Source organism: Syzygium oleosum, unplaced genomic scaffold (genome assembly GCF_021117445.2).
Source record: "Syzygium oleosum isolate NSW1041296 unplaced genomic scaffold, Sole_v2.1 Sole_v2.01, whole genome shotgun sequence".
In the NCBI taxonomy this organism is placed as follows: domain Eukaryota; kingdom Viridiplantae; phylum Streptophyta; class Magnoliopsida; order Myrtales; family Myrtaceae; genus Syzygium; species Syzygium oleosum.
This window is the reverse complement of record NW_026607485.1, coordinates 36,133,133-36,149,971: the sequence shown is the minus strand read 5'-3', so window position 1 is coordinate 36,149,971 and position 16,839 is coordinate 36,133,133. Positions and strand designations below refer to the sequence as shown.

Here is a 16,839-nt window from a genome sequence, read left to right as displayed (position 1 = left end):
GGTGGGCCTCGCCTAGATCTAGCGAGGGATGACCTCGCTGGCATTGGGTAAGCCTCTCTTGTGGCGCCTACTAGGTCACCCCTCGTTTGCTTCGGGCGAGGTCGAGTCTTGCCCTCACTAGCCTTCGGCTAGGGCGACCCTCGCCAAAAGCTAGCGAGGCTCGACCTTGCTCAAGGTCGGCGATGTCGCCCCTCTCTAGATCCCGGAGAGGGCTACCTCACCTGAGGCTAGCGAGGCCGACCCTTGTCGGTCGTAGCCTCTGGCTAGTTGTCGACCATCACTGACGCTGGGCGATTAACGGAGGAAGAAGGAAAAGAAAAGAAAAATAAATAAAATTTGTCAACGTCAGTGTCATATAGGATAGTCGATGTTCACGTTAGCGAATTCCGACCAAAATTGGCCAGATTGACTTAATTGGCAAAATGTGAAAAGATTTAGTACGCAATTGGAAAAATTGAAAGGATTAGATCCGAATTGGTAAAAGTAGAATAAATTTATAACTTTTTGAATAATTTTCACGGGAAAATCGTGCTCGAAGCAAATTTCCGACGTGGAAAAAAGCGGATTCCTTTTCTCTCTCTCTCTTCGACGATACGACGACGTGGAAGCGCTCCTCCGGGTAACAGCGATGCCGACACACCCCCCACCCGCAAACGACCGTACAGTGTACCCTCCTTTTAGAGAGAGAGAGAGGGAGGGAGGGAGGGAGGGAGGGAGAGGAAGATCATAGAGAGAGAAAGCTTTAAGCTCTGCTCCCCTTCCCGTCCCTTCTCTCCTCTCACTACTGTATCATCTCTCTCACTCTCTCTCTCTCTCTCTCTATCAGAGATCATTTTGGCAGAACAGTAGAAAACCCTAGGAAGGGTGGGACGGGGTGGGCGGGGGAGGGAGGGAGGGAGGGATAGATAGATAGGGAGAAGAAGCCCATCCATCCATCCAGCCATCCGCGGCCTTCCATTTTGTAAAGTCGTCAAAATCGTCACCTTTTTTTGTACAGAATCACCGCCCAAAGCAGGGGGCAGAAAGTTAATAAGGCGGAGGAGGAGAACGCACGGAGGGAGAGAGAGAGAGAGAGAGAGAGAGAGAGGGGAGGTTCCTCAAAATTCTTGTTCTTGACTTCGATGGAGCTGTACGGTCGCAATCCAGCCAGAAATGGGTCCCAATCGGGTCACCATCCTCCCGAGTGGAGCCCAGTGGGCGCTGAAACCGGGCTCCAAGGTGGTCCCCCGCTTCTTCCCCATTTGATTTCGGTTTGTTCTTGCGCGTTCAATTTCGGTTGAAGCCCGCTCGTGTGGGATCCCCCTGTCTTTCGAGGGTTCTTGTTCTTGCTCGTGTTCAAGTAAATGTGGCGGGTTCGTTTAGGGGTTTCGGGTTCATCTCCCCCGGTCTGATCCTTCTTCTTTTTTTGTTGGTGGGGGGGGGGGGGGTGAATTGGTAGATTCAATGTGGCATCTGGGGCTCGGCGGCGGCGGCGGCGGTGGGGGGAGCGGGAGCGAGTCCTACCCGGAGCGACCCGGCGTGCCCGACTGCGCGTATTACATGCGAACGGGGTTCTGCGGGTACGGTAGCAGGTGCCGGTACAATCACCCGCGCGATCGCGCCGCGGTAACTCCTCGATCACTGTTGAGTAATATGCATTCTTCCCGAGTTTATTTTTACTTAGATAGAATGCGCGTAGCCGGTTCTTGAATCGAAATTCAACTCTTTCGTCAGATGTAATCCGTTCTTGCTTGATCATATACTTAGGATGCCTGAGTTTGTCTTGCGGGTAACTTGGCTTCGATTGATCATCATAGTGGGCAAAGATATTTAGTACTGGTACTAGTTAGATTTTCGCTTTCTAGTGTTTGTGTGGGTGTAATTAGTAGACTGATTTGCAATGTTTGATCCTTTACTCATGTTTGATGATCTTTGATGACTGATGGTAGTGAAAGACCCTGTATGAATTCAGGCCTTTCTTTAATTGGTTGCACATTTAGTTATTACTGAGATGAAAATTTCGGGGATAATGAATCTATTACTATCTGCCCCTAGATGGGCTTATAGACCATATTCAGTTGATTGCGGTTTTGTCTTTCTTTGTCCTTTAACGCATGACGCCCTGATCTAGGCCGAACCTGGAACAGGACAATAATTTGACAACAAAACGTCCACAAACACATGAATTAACTGACTACTCAGTTACTAATGAATTGCGAACTGTAAATCCTATAGATCCTCTATTCCAAAATGTGTTCAAACGTGAAACATGGATCATTACTCCATGCTCTTCCCTGTTAACTCCTATGTTAATATCCTGATCTCCACCACATTTTGCTAGACTTGAAACACCATGACCAAGTCGACATTGCTCTGAAGTAAACAGTTTGACTTTACGAGATCAAGCAGGATGATGCATTAGATTCATTCTGCCACAAATAATTTGGTAATTTCAATGAACTTCGGCAATGAATTAGAAGCATTGAGTTTGGTCATCCTTGCTCACAGTCCAATTAATAGCTGGATAGAAGCTCTTTTGCTGAAGCTCAATGCCCTCTATCTATGGTAATGCTTGTAGCCTCGTGACAAGGCCAACTATTACCCCATAATATGTGTTCCGCACACCTTCCAGCTACTGGTTGCTTGATTAGGACAGTGTTAAGAAGATATCAGAACCTAATGGTCCCAGGTGAGATTTTCAACTTGTAGGTGTTGGAGTATCAGATCTCGATGGCCAATTTCATCAAGCTGATGATATCATAATTAGAATCCAATTGACAATTTGTTTTTCCAGAGCACCTAATTCAGTAAACCACTTCCACCTTGAAACACAGTGCCATTTCCAAGACTTAAAAGGTAATCAATGCTTGATTTCAGTAAGAATGGATTCAACATCATTTTTATTTTAAATAGTTCCGTGAACTTGTCGATGATGGTCTAAAATAAAATCTCAAATTCATAAACTTCTGTGTCAGGTAGCGTGTTTGAGACCAAACAATTAGTAAGAGTTGCTTACCTTGAACCTGTGAAAAGTATGGTTTTGATGACCATCACCCCATGACAATACAGATACTTATTCAGATCATCATGATTAACTTTCCTATTTTTCTCACGGATAGTCTTCAACCTTAACAAAGCAAAGGACTTCAGATTGGAAACTAGGCTTCCCAGACATTGACGGAAGCAGATTGAGAAGCATGTATTCATGTCATGTAACATCTATAGTTTACCACACCTTTAACTTTTCTCTCTTCCTCCTCCTCCTCCATATCAGAATTGAGCTAACGTAATTGGCTTTATGAACCCAAGTGTTGGGAATTCCATGAAATCGTTCACTATTTCAGCAAGACCTGCTATAGTTCATAGAAACCACTGCAAACTTCTCATTTGCACCTAAAAAGACAAACTTTTCTGTCATTTGTTTTGGTTTCTAGTGGCCACATTTTGATTTGATAATATATCACTGTGATCTTACAACAGGGAATTCTAGTTAATTGTTCCTCTCCATGGCATTTGTTAATAGTCCTGACTCCTGCTCGACATGGTATTTAGGTGGTGGCAGCTGTGAGAGCCACAGGGGATTATCCAGAGCGACCAGGGGAACCTGCATGTCAGGTATTCAGTTACTAATTATGTAAGTTGCTAAGCATGTAATAAGCTCTGCATTTTCAACGTTGTTAATGCAAAGACTCTGTAGTCACTACCTAGATCATTGTATTGTTGAGTGCCCCTCCATAGGCATGAAAATGCCAACAACGGATACCCACGAAACACACAAGGATTAAGCGATGTTTCTGTTTTGGTCACTGTCTCTGCAGTTTTATTTGAAGACTGGGACCTGTAAATTTGGTGCTTCCTGCAAGTTTCACCATCCCAAAAATGGCGGTGGATTGTTGAATAGAGTCCCACTTAATATTTATGGCTACCCATTAAGACTGGTGAGACATTGTTTTTCCCTATCTTAGTCAGTCTTTTTGAAGTTACTCGATCTAGTTTATGGAACTCTCTCTAATTCTGTTTTCTTTGTTATCAGGGTGAGAAAGAATGCTCCTACTATTTGAAGACGGGGCAGTGCAAATTTGGTATAACTTGTAAATTCCATCATCCTCAACCTGCTGGTGCATCAATGCCAGCATCTGCACCTCAATTTTATTCACCGGTGCAATCTCCTTCGGTTCCTACTCCTGATCAATACAGGGGAGCATCCACTAGTTTAAGAGTGGCTAGACCTCCTCTTCTGCCTGGTTCGTATGTTCCAGGGGCGTATGGTCATGTGTTGATCTCCCCTGGAGTTGTTCCCGTGCCTGGTTGGAGCCCTTACTCGGTAAGGTTGAAGTTGTAATCAAATTTGATAGATTTTTTAATGGAACCTTTTGTATGATGTGGTTAGTCTTTCTTCTGCAGGCACCTGTAAGTCCAGCATTATCTCCTGGTGCCCGGCCTGCAATGGGAGCAACTTCGCTTTATGATGTAGCACAGCTGACATCATCTACCCCAGCTATTGGTGGATCATTTCCCTCCATTCCTTCCTCCGCTGGACCATGGGGCAGCAGTCATAAAGAACTAGTATTTCCAGAGAGACATGGTGAGCCTGATTGTCAGTATTACATGAGAACGGGGGATTGTAAATTTGGATCATCTTGTAGATACCATCATCCTAGGGATCGTATAGTGCCAGGGACAAACTTCGTCCTCAATCCGCTTGGCCTTCCTTTGAGACCGGTATGCGGTTTCTCTTTGTTGCTTTTACCATGTGATTCTTTACTATGCTTGCTAATAATGTAGATCAAGAATTTTCGTTTTATAAGGTAAAAGTTATTTAAATTGTTCAGTGCTGGAACGAGGCCTTATCTTTAGGAGGACATCTGCTGTGATGTTTGCTTTTATTTGTGTTGAAATGATACCAAAAGTTAAAACCTGGTCCATCTGTTATACTTTAAATGAAAATTGGGTTGTCCATCTGTAGTTAGTTTTCTTTGTAGCAGGAATGTTGATCTAGCAAATGATGTGTTGCCTAATATTTGTTCCTGTTGACAATCATCTGGTATGCTATTTTAGTCTTTGCAATCCTGGTACCCATGATGGATGCAGCTCTAGTAATCCTAATGACCTTTGGTTGACTAAGCTTGTAAAGTTTTTCGATCGATTATCACCTTATCTTGTAAATTTTTGACTTGCTGTTGTTGCAGACATCAGCATGTTTAGGTCAAATGTCCTTTAGAAAAGAACTAGTTAGCAAGTTTTGATGGCGTTGTTCAAAAGGGAACTGTCATGCTTTGGCATTTCTGGCATGTAGGGTGCTAACTGAACTTATGTCTGTGAAAAGTAGTCATAAGATCTGTTTAATATTCTCAATCTGCAATAGATGTTTGCTCTGGCTTTTACCTTCATGAGAAGAGTATCCTGGCTAGCTGCTGCTAGACTGAATGATTAATTCAAATTTGAAAAATTGAAGACCACTTGTTAAGAGTTTGCTCTTTTGGTCTTAGCTAGTGATGACAAAGTTCTGGCAACTGAGCTTTCTCATGTAATATGAGTTAATCTTACTCCTCTTATTTCAAATTTGTGTAAGAATGAGGTTTTAATTAATGTTACAATATTATTTGCTGAGAAACAAGAGGGATGTGCTCTCGGTCTAGCACTTGGCAGAAGTATGCTTCGTGGTTCATTACCTGCTTCTTGGTATAATGGTGGTTTTCCTGAAGTACTTCCTTGTGTTGTGCATTGCTGAGGCTCTTGAGCTTGTACATGCACAAGTATATGCTTGCACCTTAAAACCAGCTTTTGAACAGTGGTTAGGAGGGAGGGAGTGCATCTATTCTGAACACTAGTGGCCAATTTTTTTTGTCCTGTTTACTTTTCTTTCTCATTTCTATGCACTATAATATGCTAATTATGTGTACATCTCCCATTGTAGTAAGGGCTCTGCTTCCCATTGTGGTAATTTATTGGTCCTTGTCAAAGTTGGGCATATGTTGGTGGTTATAGGAGGACATAAGTTAGATGTTGATGCTCTATAACTGCATATTTCTCCTTGTTTTTTTTTCACTAGAAGGTGATGAAAAAGTTTTACAGCAATGAACTTTTCTGTTTGAACTTATGAACAGCAATTGTAATCTTCACTTTGTATAATACTAGCTTGATGGCGTTGAACATTCATTTGTTCTATTTTGTGCAGGGAGTCCAACCATGCGCCTTTTACATGCAAAATGGGCATTGCAAATTTGGGTCAACATGCAAATTTGATCATCCAATGGGGACAATGAGGTATAGCCCGTCGGCGTCATCTCTCACTGACATGCCAGTTGCTCCTTACCCTGTTGGATCTTTGCTTGGGACGTTGGCACCGTCATCATCTTCAGAGTTGAGGCCTGAACTGGTTTCAGGATCCATGAAAGATTCTTACTCGACCAGGGTGCCGTCTAACGAGACTTCTACTAGTTCTGTTGGACTAATGTTTTCTCAGACTGGGTCAGTTCCACTATCTGATGTACAATTTTCAAGTCATAGTTCTGCCTCCTTGAGTAGTAGCAGAAGTACCAAGCCAGGCAACGATGTTCGTCGATCGAGCTGATGAACCAAAAGTATTCAATCCCATTAGCTTCTTTATGTGGTTAAACCACGATTACATAAGGTCTAGATGTCAGTAAATTAATTGTGTCCATTATGATTTGGGATCCTCAATTGTTAAATGAGGGTCTAGCCAACGAGCTTGATTATAGCATTTAGGACTTAATGATCTCCTATAGGGTTATATTTTATATTTGAATAAGCTTGCATACTCTCTGATATGAAGTGTTAACCCATCGATACACCGGAGGTTGCAGCCATATCAGGTAAGGTCATACTGCCTTTGCTTTAGTTTCTGGAGTTTTGCAGTACTCCTGTGTGTATATGTTCTGATGTTCCTTCAATGAACTATCGGAATATTAAGAACGTTAGGCTTATTTTGTGAATTTAGTCTTGATCAAGCAGTTCATTATTATCTTAGAATGGTCCTAAGTTACATTAATCCCCTAAAGCTATCTGCTTTCGCATCTTGTTTCACTCCCATGATTTCTTTCTGCTCAATTATTAATCTTCCTCAATTCTTTAGAAAGATTGGATGCGTGTTAAATCGATCTGATTAAACCTGTATACGTGCAAAACTTGCTGCAGATTTTGTTTTCGAACTGTTGGCAAGAAAGCTCAAAGCGGCTTTCAATCTCATAATTTGATTCAATTTTCGACCTGGGCGGCAAACACCATAGAATGGTTTGTATTCTAAGATTTTTCACGCGAGCATGATTGGACAAGCGGTTGATGCCCAGAAATTGGCACGAGGATTCAACAGAATGAAGTGTTTCGCCCCCCCCCAAAAAATACCGAAGCTGAGATGAAATGACTCACGGTCATTTCAATGCATCAGCATTAGGAGAAGTGATCTGAACCGACATCCATTCTGCAGAAAATGAAGTACCAAACCAGTAAAAAAGGAGATTGGACCCAGAAAGGGTAAAGATCCATCTGCCGTGTACCTTTCTTTTCAATACGAGAAAATGAAAAAGTTGATGAACTGGGGTCATCATTGCAGCAGGTAAATCCAACTCACACCGGAAATGAGCTTTAAGCAATTTTGCCTTTTGTTTAGTCCAATTCTTTAGTGCATATCATTCACTGGCAATGATTACTATCCCCCCAAAAGCAATGCAGCAATCGCACACGCACAATCTAGGTCGATTTCTCAAAGCGAAAGACCATGGAGCATAAGGCCAATCTGTCACCACCTTTCCCTCCCCAAAAAAGCGCACCTCACACCTGCACTCCTCACTTGACTTTTTAGAGCAACAGCCATCATGGACACTCGATTAAAAAGTCTCACCGCCATCATCAAAGTCATCACTCCTCATCACCAAACGCCCTTCTTCATTGCAAAAACACACTCGACGCCAGGAAGGCTCCACAGACTCGAAAGTGCAAATGCAAGAAGGAGAACCTTCGGATTAGAGGACAGGGGTTGGCGGGTTCGGATGTAGGAGAGATGGGTGTGATAACAGTTGGAGTCGCCGAGTTGAAGCCGAGCGTTTCAGGGAGGCGGTCGCTTCGTCCGAGTTCGAGCGTCAGGCAGGCCATTGAATGGTGAGTATTTTCCTCATTTTCCACTTCTTTGCTGTCGCCTACCAGAGACTCTGTTTGTTGCATAGCAAGTTTTTTCATAGTTTTAGTGTTAGCTGCAAAGTGTATCTCACTTCCATCAGTTCAGTATGACCAAGAAAAGAAGGAATCAAACCATGCACTGACTATTCATTTGGCAAATGAGTAGAGCTTGTACTGCGTTCCTGACATAGACATCGCCTCCTCGTCAACGCTCGTCTTACAAGAAATACAATAGTCTTCTCGGCATTTTTCGCTTCCGTTAATCGCAAAGAATCGCTTATGCTATCTTCACAAATCTAATGCTCTTATAAAGTAGGAAGTGACACGGCCGGTAGAGGCCGCCCTTATCCTGGTATTACATGGGAAAATGATCCACCGTAATTCCCTCCTTAACTATATCTGAAATTGGAAGATAGCTCTCTGCCATACCGAGGTCTTAAAACTTGGATTCAATAGCTTCTAGCGCGTCAGAGGAATTAATGAAAAACAGTAGGTCTGGTTCTTTTCTTGGACATAATTTTGAACAAACATCATGATGGACCATGCCATCCAAAGTTAAGAATGTTAAGCACAGACAGAACTGTCGTACAATCACAGCGTCCTGGCCTCAGACATGGTAATGCATGCCTACTGAAGCCATGGTTGGTGCGTAGTCCTTCAGTCACTGGCAATTTCCTCTCAAATAGAAACAAGCTTTTGATAGTGAAACTTACTGAAATTTCAAATTCGATCTGAAGAGATGATTTTTGCAGGCCGATATCTGATGTCTCCAGTGATCTCGCCGTTGAAGTAGGGGCAACAACCTTCGCGCTTCACAAGGTATGGAAGGATTGAATTGGAGAATAACTGGCGCCTTTTTATCTTCTTAGGAGTGGAGAAAAGATCTTTAATTGGTTTATCATCGAAACTTCACTTAAAGATGCCGGTGAAGGTTGTGGTCCTTTTCTTCTTGAATGGATGATGATGATGATCCTCTCAACTCATAGTTAACTAAAATCGTTGTAGCTTAACTATGCACATTCATACAACCTGGTCCAATTAGTCTAATTCACGAATTTGAGTATCATGTTTCATCGGCTGAAGATTTCAGAAAAAGAAGTTTCTCCGATGGTGATGACATAAATAGAAAGTTTGCTCCGAACCTACTCTTTCTAGAGAAACTAATGCAGAAAAATGAGGTAAAGATGGAGCTCAAGTGTATGCTTTTTCGTAAGATCATTGATGCAGAGAGTACGTTCCTTGCAGTTTCCTCTTGTTTCGAGGAGCGGTCGGATTCTGAAACTGTTTGTGGACACAAAAGAATCAAAAGCCTCACGGATTTGTCTCCGGGATGTCCCAGGTGGTCCGCAGGCATTCGAGATAGCTGCCAAGTTCTGTTATGGCATAAACATAGACATTTCGTTGTCCAATGTCGCAACGCTTCGCTGCGTAGCTCATTACCTGGAGATGACGGAGGAATTGGCTGAGAAAAACCTGGCATTCCGTACTGAAGCTTACATCAAGGACATGGTGCTACCGAACATTTCTATCTCAATCACCGTGCTTCATCAATGCCAAAACCTGTTGCCCATCTCTGAAGAGATCAACCTGGTCAGTAGGCTGATCAATGCCATAGCGAACAACGCTTGCAAAGAGCAGCTCACGTCGGGCTTATCCAAGCTTGACCGCAATTTTTCAGCAAAGCCCATCGAGGATGTGGAACCGGAGACGCCTGCGGATTGGTGGGGAAAATCGCTTTCAGTGCTAAGTCTTGATTTCTTCCAGCGAGTTCTAACGGCAGTCAAGTCGAAGGGGCTAAAGCAGGACATGGTCAGCAAAATTTTGGTGAACTATGCCCATAATTCTCTTCAGGGCCTCAGCCTTAGAGATCCACATTCTGCAAAAGCGAGTTATTCGGACTTGGAATCACAGAAGAAGCAGAGGGTGATCGTGGAAACAATAGTCAGCTTGCTCCCGACGCAGTCGAGGAAGAGCCCCGTCCCGTTGGTATTTCTCTCGAGCTTGCTGAAAATTGCCTTTGGAGCATCCACGTCCACTTCTTGCAGATCCGATCTGGAGAGGCGGATCGGCTTGCAGTTGGACCAGGCCATTCTCGAGGACATCCTCATCCCCGCGAATTCACACGGGAATGGGCAAAGCCTAATTTACGACACAGAGTCAATCTTGAGGATATTTTCCACTTTCTTGAACTTGGACGAGGACGATGATGACGAGGACAATCAGCTGAGGGATGAAAACGAGATGGTTTGCGACTTCGAGAGTCCTGGATCCCCGAAGCACAGCTCGCTTCTCAAGGTCTCGAAGTTGTTAGACAGCTATCTTGCGGAGGTTGCGCTTGATCCCAACTTGTCGCCGGCCAAGTTCATAGCGCTCACCGAACTGCTTCCTGACCACGCCCGTGTAGCAAATGATGGACTCTACAGAGCTGTCGATATCTTCCTCAAGGTCAGGATCCTTCTCCTTCCTATCTTTGTACCAAAACCTTTTGTAATACAAGTAATTCTATTCAAATTGTAGACCGAAATAATCATAGTCCACTGGCTCACGCTTCTCTTTGCAGGCTCATCCGAACATCAAGGACACGGAGCGATACCGGCTGTGCAAGACTGTCAACTGCCAGAAACTGTCGCAGGAAGCCTGCAGCCACGCGGCGCAGAACGAGAGGCTGCCCGTGCAGATGGCGGTCCAAGTCCTGTACTTCGAGCAGATCAGGCTGAAGAGCGCGATGGGTGGGGCGGGCGGGCCGCCCCACCACCACAGCCAGTTCTTCCTCGGCTCGTCCGCCAGCATTGGCGGCGGGGCCGGCCCGTTCCCGCACCGCTCGGGGAGCGGGGCAGGCGGGAGTGGGGCCATCTCGCCGCGGGACAACTACGCTTCAGTGAGGCGGGAGAACCGGGAGCTGAAGCTGGAGGTGGCCAGGATGAGGATGCGGCTGACGGACCTGGAGAAGGACCACGTGTCGATGAAGCAGGAGCTCGGGAGGCCGCACCCGGCGAGCAGGCTGCTGAGGTCGTTCACCAGGAAGCTGGGCAAGCTCAACGGGCTGTTCCGGATGAGCTCTGCGAGGCCGCAGGGGAGCAAGGCGAACTCGGAAACCGGCTTCTTGTTCCAGAGCCACAAGCGAAGGAACTACTCATTTTCTTGAACCACCATGTATATGTTCGAGCATGCCTCGTCTCTTCTTAATCTTATTGGGTTTTAGCTTCAAGTGTATAGCTTCTACTGTATCATTGTATCTCATCGGGGTTGGTCGATGGACAAACTGCCACTACTGCCAGGCAAATGTTAAACTCTGTATCATCGTCGTCCCCGCTCCCATTGTTCATCCCTTCGTCTCAAAAAACGAGTCCAGAAATCGAACTGTGGAACGAAAATTAATAATAACATATTGTGAGCAAGATTTGTCAAGAAGAGGACTCCGTGGCCCAATGGATAAGGCGCTGGTCTACGGAACCAGAGATTCTGGGTTCGATCCCCAGCGGAGTCGACTCTGTCTTCTTTTCTCTCTCTTTTTGGCAAACACCATTGATTTCTTTAGGCATAATAACTCAAACTGTTCCTAAATTTTTACCCAATATGTAACGTGGTCCCCAAACTTTTAGTTTGTTTAATGTACATGTTCAATGTAATGCATGAATTATGTAATCCTTCAATTTCTTTTTGGGAAAATGATATAAATAGTTCGCTCAATGTGCAATGTGGTCCTTCAACTTTTAATTTTTTCAACGTGGTCCATGAACTTTTAATTTGTTTAATGTACATGTTCAATGTAATCTCTGAATTACCAAAAGTCAAACTATCACATTGAACAGATTAAAAGTTCATGGACCATATTGAATATTAAGTTAAATTTCATGGATTGCATTGAACAAATTAAAAGCTCAGATATTGAACTTTTAATTTGTTTAATGTACATGTTCAATGTAATCCCTGCATTATCAAAAGTTCAATGATTATATTGAACAGATTAAAAGTTCAAGGATCACATTGAATATTAATTTAAAATTTAGAGATTACATCGAATAAATTAAAAGTCGGATAAGTTCGGAGATTTCGTTGCAAGTAGTGTCAAGGTTCACGAATTGTTGCGTCGTTATCCCTTTCTTTTTTTATTTCGGCTTCTGCCCAATCGATTCTTCTGTGGGCTCTTCTTCTTGAGAGGATTGAGCTTCAGGAGGAGGAGATCCAAGAACGTCGTCCGTCCGTCCGTCCGTCGGGTCCTTGCTTTTCTTCCTGCCTCCTCCTTTCGAAGCTCGTTTTGGCCGCAGCGAACGCAGCTGCAGCGCGGCGCGAGCTTCTGGGTGATCGAAATTCGGAGGGGAGACGGAGAGGGAGCGCGCGCGAGAGGGACCGCCACCACCACCGCGCGATGTCGTTCTCGCGCCTGCCCACCAGCTCCTTTCCCTTCTCCCGTTTCTTCAAGTAAGCGGCTGATGATCTCGCTTCGACCCGGTTGCGTTTCGTGTTTCTTTTTTACCCGTCTGCGTGATTTCGAACCGTTAAATTTCTGGGTGTTGAGTCGATTCCGGTTATAATGGTTTCTGACTTTCGTTCTAGTTCTGTATCTGCTCGATTGGGCGTGCTCAGTTAGACTGGTTCTCTTAAAAGTTGCTTGGTGCTGTTCCAATCACATTGAGAAGAGACCCAGTTGAAACAAATGGGTTTTCCTGCGAAAGAGGAGACAGATAAAAGAAGGGGAGGAGGAGGATGAATCCTATGCCCATGTGGATGAATCAGTGATTCTCAGGAGACATGGTGGATTGTGGGGGCATGAGTTTCAATGGCAGGAAAACCTGTGCCTGTGTAATTCTTCCGTAGGTCGAATTGGATGTTTAATTGTTGGAGTAATGGTTGGAGGGTCGAAGGTGGATGCGTGGGTGTGATGACTTGTGTGCCCGTTCGATATCCGCATGAAGCTTTGGAAGCTTTTGCTTGCATTGTGTCATTTAGTCTAAGAACATTGATGTCCTGTGATATGGGCAATGATCTGATCAGGAAATCATAAAGTGAGGGTGATTGATCTTTCTGTATCTGCCTTTTCTTCCTGATATTGAAGGGCCACGTTTAGCACAGATTATGGATGTTATAAGGTGTGAATGTGGTCAAGTCATGCTTTGAGCCTTTTACAAATGGCTCTAGTTGCCTTTTAGCATGGTAGTTGATTGATATCTCTGCCCCTTGGTTGTCGTTTCGAGATGAAGTTATGGACATAATATCAATTTCTTGTGTCCTTGTCCGGTTCATGGAGGACTTCACCGGTTCTTATTGTGCTGAGTTGATACTTGAACCTGAAAATAAAAAAAGCCTTCTTTTTGCATGAGTAAGCTGGTTAGTTACAGAGGTTAAAGTGACACCACCAATATCATGTAATGTGTGGTTGGCTCTTCCTTTTTTTCCCTTGTATTTGCTTCTCCCTTTGCAGTTTCCAGTTTGCTAATATTCCTGCTATAGCTATGGATGATCTTGGCCTTTTTTGTTTTCTCTCTTTGTACTTTTGTTCTTCGCCTTTTGATTTGTACGCAATTTCCCCTTTCCACAGGCAGTTGGAGCAAGAAGTGGAAACGGTAGTGAGGGTGTTGCAGCCTGGACCTCTGGGAATCATAGAGCACAAGTTCTCCACTGAGGAGATAAACGAGGCCAATGCCACAGTCCGCCGAGCAGTAGAAGCTTGGAGAAGAAGTGCCGAACTAGAGAAAAGAAACCCGTTCTTGAGAGATTATATCGAATCGTGAGGGAAGACCTATTGCTCCAACTCATCACCATGCGTAAGCTATTTCTGATGCTCTGTTCAGAGTATGCATACAAAGTCTACTTCCCACAACATCCATTTCGGTGCTGTTTTGGTCGCTCGGAATTGGTTGCTGGTAGGAATCGTAGAAGTAACGAGTGGAAGGCATCCTCATTCCTTCTTTTCCAACCCTGTTACTAAATTGACCGGTATGTTTGCGGAAGGATGCATACTCCATGCACTTTTTGTTGGTTAAGAAAGCATATCAATAAGAATGCAAACTAATTGTGCTTGCTGGCGCCGCGCCCTTCAATTACGCGCTGAATGACTTTATTCTACCCTGTGAGGGGGTGCCTAATATTCTTGTCTCCTAGTTGTAACCAAAAGAGCTTGGTTGGAGTTTCCAACAGGCTTGCTTCTAGGTGGTCCGCCAAGCTTTTGAGTTCTTTCTATAGTGCTAAAACCGGAGGTACATTTCCGAGTTGCATCATTGCAGGTTTGATCTTTTCTTTGCTGCACTTTCTTTTACGGACTCATAACGGGAAAGGAACACGGTAGCAATGACCCCGGATGATTAATTCACCGTCTTCAACGTTCTTTGTTCTGAGAAATTGGTGAAAATGCTGTCTGTTGGTCGTACTTTGAAAAAGTAGACACTGTTCTTGATTGTTCTCTGCTCTAGTTCCTCAATAACTTTGCATATGGATAGCGATGGATTGTCAATGTAATTCTCTGTTTCGCCTCCTTCCATTCTCGCCGGCAGTGTAAGTTGTTTAACGACACGTTGCATAATGTTTTTACATCGAGTGTACACATCTATGTCAGAGCGCATATCGTCATGTGCGCAAATTACGCATGTCTAAATCGATTCCCATTCAGAGTTCAATCTATGCGAACCGGAAAAACAGATGAGTTCTGCCATGAAAAGAACGCCATGAACTCCAGCAATGTATGGAGCTCACTGCCATCTCAACAATGCATATCGAACTGTTCGTTTCTTATTGTTAATCCCATAATTGCGGTTGCACGTTTTGAAATAAGAACGCTATTCACGCGAAAGTTGCCTATGTATCTGGAAAAAATGACGTTTTGGCGTCCAGGGAAAATTATCTAGGCGGCCAATTCATTTTTACATTATTCAATTTGGCAAATTTAGTCTTAAACCTATTTGACGATTTGTCAATGTAGTTCTTTCTACGTGGTCAGCACTAACATCAATAATTTGGCTGAAAGGATTACATTTGTAAACGGTTAAAAGATTTAATTTATTAACCATATTGAAAGTTTAGAGTTGAATTTACCGTCATTTTAGGGCAATTATTCCTGACGTTGGTGTCGGCTAAACAAATTCGAGAAAGGGAAATTGGGGTGGTTTTTATATTTTATATTTTTTTAAGCTTCTGGTCTTGATGCACGTAGTGAAGAATATTCCCCACTTTAAGGGTGAGATTTTCCTCGAGCGGAAATACTTTTCGACTGTTGATGATGGAACGTGCACCCACGGGCCTAATTTTTTTGCCTCTTCTCATTTGGCTTTCCGCCATTGTCAACAGGCCTAAACTTTCTTCTTTTGGCCAATCTGATTTCAATAATACTACTAAAACACATATTAATTTCTAAAATTAAGTGTGATTGGCCGTGACTACGTGACGATCGATTGAACAAGTACGAATTGAAATCCTTCTTCATTGGTAGTGAAATCGCGTAGCCTACAGTGCGTGCCAGCTTTTAGCCAAAAGAGTTGCATGCACCGCTTATTGTTTGATTTGAGCATAGACAGATTTAATGGATCTCACGTATAAGAATTATAAGATTTTATGCATCTCACGTCGCTCGAAACTCGAATCACCGGTCATTCTCGGCGCACTCGCTGCTTATCTGAAATTTGCCATTCGAATCATTCGCTTGAATTGCGACATGTCGTTGCAATGCTGCGTATCTACATCCGATGCAAGTTAAACATGCTCGGGAGCCATGTTTGGCTGCACCGGTTACGTGTGAGTTCAATACACTTTGACTGTTAAGTCATCTACATACCGAGCGTGACTCCCGAATTCTCTAATTTTTTTTTTACCATAGGATCCTTTATCAATTAGGTGGCCCAAGAATCATCTACCAACGATCCTTTTGGATTGATAAAGATCTCTTTATTCTAAAGAAATTCCCGAAAACGATACTCATTCGCCTACATAAATTTCATGGGACGCACATATCATTTGATGCCTTAAGATTACATTTAGAGTGGTAAATGCAAAAGAAAACAAAAAGACCTCAAAAAGCAAAAGAACAAAAAAACAAAGAGAAGAAGGCTGCCATCTTCCATAGCGTGCAGCCATTAGGGTTAGAAAACAAAGCTACCAAGAAGTCCGCCTTTTCGTATTCGTAATACAATCTCGCACGCGTATGTTAAACGTATTATTGCTATAATGAGGGAAAACTGAAGAAAGACGCAAATGCTTATCTTTAGTCTCTATATCCAAATAGCTCTGGCCTCTCGGAGAAGAGGGACCAAAGTCCCCCTCACCTGGTGGCTCATGAGCTCGTTCGGGCCGCCGACGTACTTCTGGCCGATGAACACGGTGGGGACGACCTCACGCCGCCCGAGCTGGACCAGCGCGCGCTCGACCTGGTTGCTGTTCGGGATCTGGTCGAGCTCGTACACCGTCAGGTTCGCGCCGTAGCTCAGTATGAGCGACTTCACGGTGTGGCTCATGCAGCACGTGCTCTTGCTGAATATCACCACCGGCTTGTCCTTCACGAGCCCTGCCAGCACCGCGTCCATGCCGCTGGACGATGACGTATCCGAAGCCTCGAGATAATAGAGTTCGTGTGTGTGAGCTTAGTGTGCTTTGAGCTCGTGCTTTTGGGTCTGCAGCTTGTGAGAAAAATGGCTTGGCTTTGAGGTCCTTTTATAGAAACTCATCAGTTGTACAGTGAATTCACCTTTTTTTGGCCGTTTATTTAAAGTTTGGTTTTGCAAGAATAATACTAAGAGA

The 16,839-nt window shown here is 43.9% G+C and overlaps 4 protein-coding genes and 1 non-coding gene across 5 annotated transcripts; 4 read left to right on the top strand and 1 right to left on the bottom strand.

Annotated features, from left to right (window-relative positions):
• Positions 1–875: 875 nt before the first annotated feature.
• Positions 876–6,964, top strand: LOC115679392 (zinc finger CCCH domain-containing protein 32). The gene is made up of 7 exons (XM_030602977.2): positions 876–1,218; positions 1,439–1,605; positions 3,532–3,594; positions 3,798–3,917; positions 4,013–4,303; positions 4,384–4,701; positions 6,158–6,964. The coding sequence occupies exons 1-7, from the start codon at positions 1,122–1,124 to the stop codon at positions 6,551–6,553; spliced, it is 1,452 nt and encodes a 483-aa protein (XP_030458837.1). The 5' UTR covers positions 876–1,121; the 3' UTR covers positions 6,554–6,964.
• Positions 6,965–7,082: 118 nt separating this feature from the next.
• LOC115679382 (BTB/POZ domain-containing protein At1g03010-like) lies at positions 7,083–11,429 on the top strand. The gene is made up of 4 exons (XM_030602967.2): positions 7,083–8,097; positions 8,868–8,934; positions 9,361–10,560; positions 10,676–11,429. The coding sequence occupies exons 1-4, from the start codon at positions 8,000–8,002 to the stop codon at positions 11,258–11,260; spliced, it is 1,950 nt and encodes a 649-aa protein (XP_030458827.1). The 5' UTR covers positions 7,083–7,999; the 3' UTR covers positions 11,261–11,429.
• Positions 11,430–11,529: 100 nt separating this feature from the next.
• On the top strand, positions 11,530–11,602 carry TRNAR-ACG (transfer RNA arginine (anticodon ACG)). Its single transcript has one exon. It is a non-coding gene; the product is annotated as a tRNA-Arg (tRNA).
• LOC115679398 (uncharacterized) lies at positions 11,544–14,133 on the top strand. The gene is made up of 3 exons (XM_030602989.2): positions 11,544–11,558; positions 12,182–12,537; positions 13,655–14,133. Exons 1-3 carry the CDS (start codon positions 11,544–11,546, stop codon positions 13,845–13,847), a joined length of 564 nt encoding a protein of 187 aa, XP_030458849.2. The 3' UTR covers positions 13,848–14,133.
• A 1,896-nt stretch (positions 14,134–16,029) lies between these two features.
• On the bottom strand, positions 16,030–16,767 carry LOC115682497 (monothiol glutaredoxin-S1). The gene has a single exon (XM_030606732.2). The coding sequence runs from the start codon at positions 16,623–16,625 to the stop codon at positions 16,314–16,316; it is 312 nt and encodes a 103-aa protein (XP_030462592.1). The 5' UTR covers positions 16,626–16,767; the 3' UTR covers positions 16,030–16,313.
• Between the last annotated feature and the right edge of the window lie 72 nt (positions 16,768–16,839).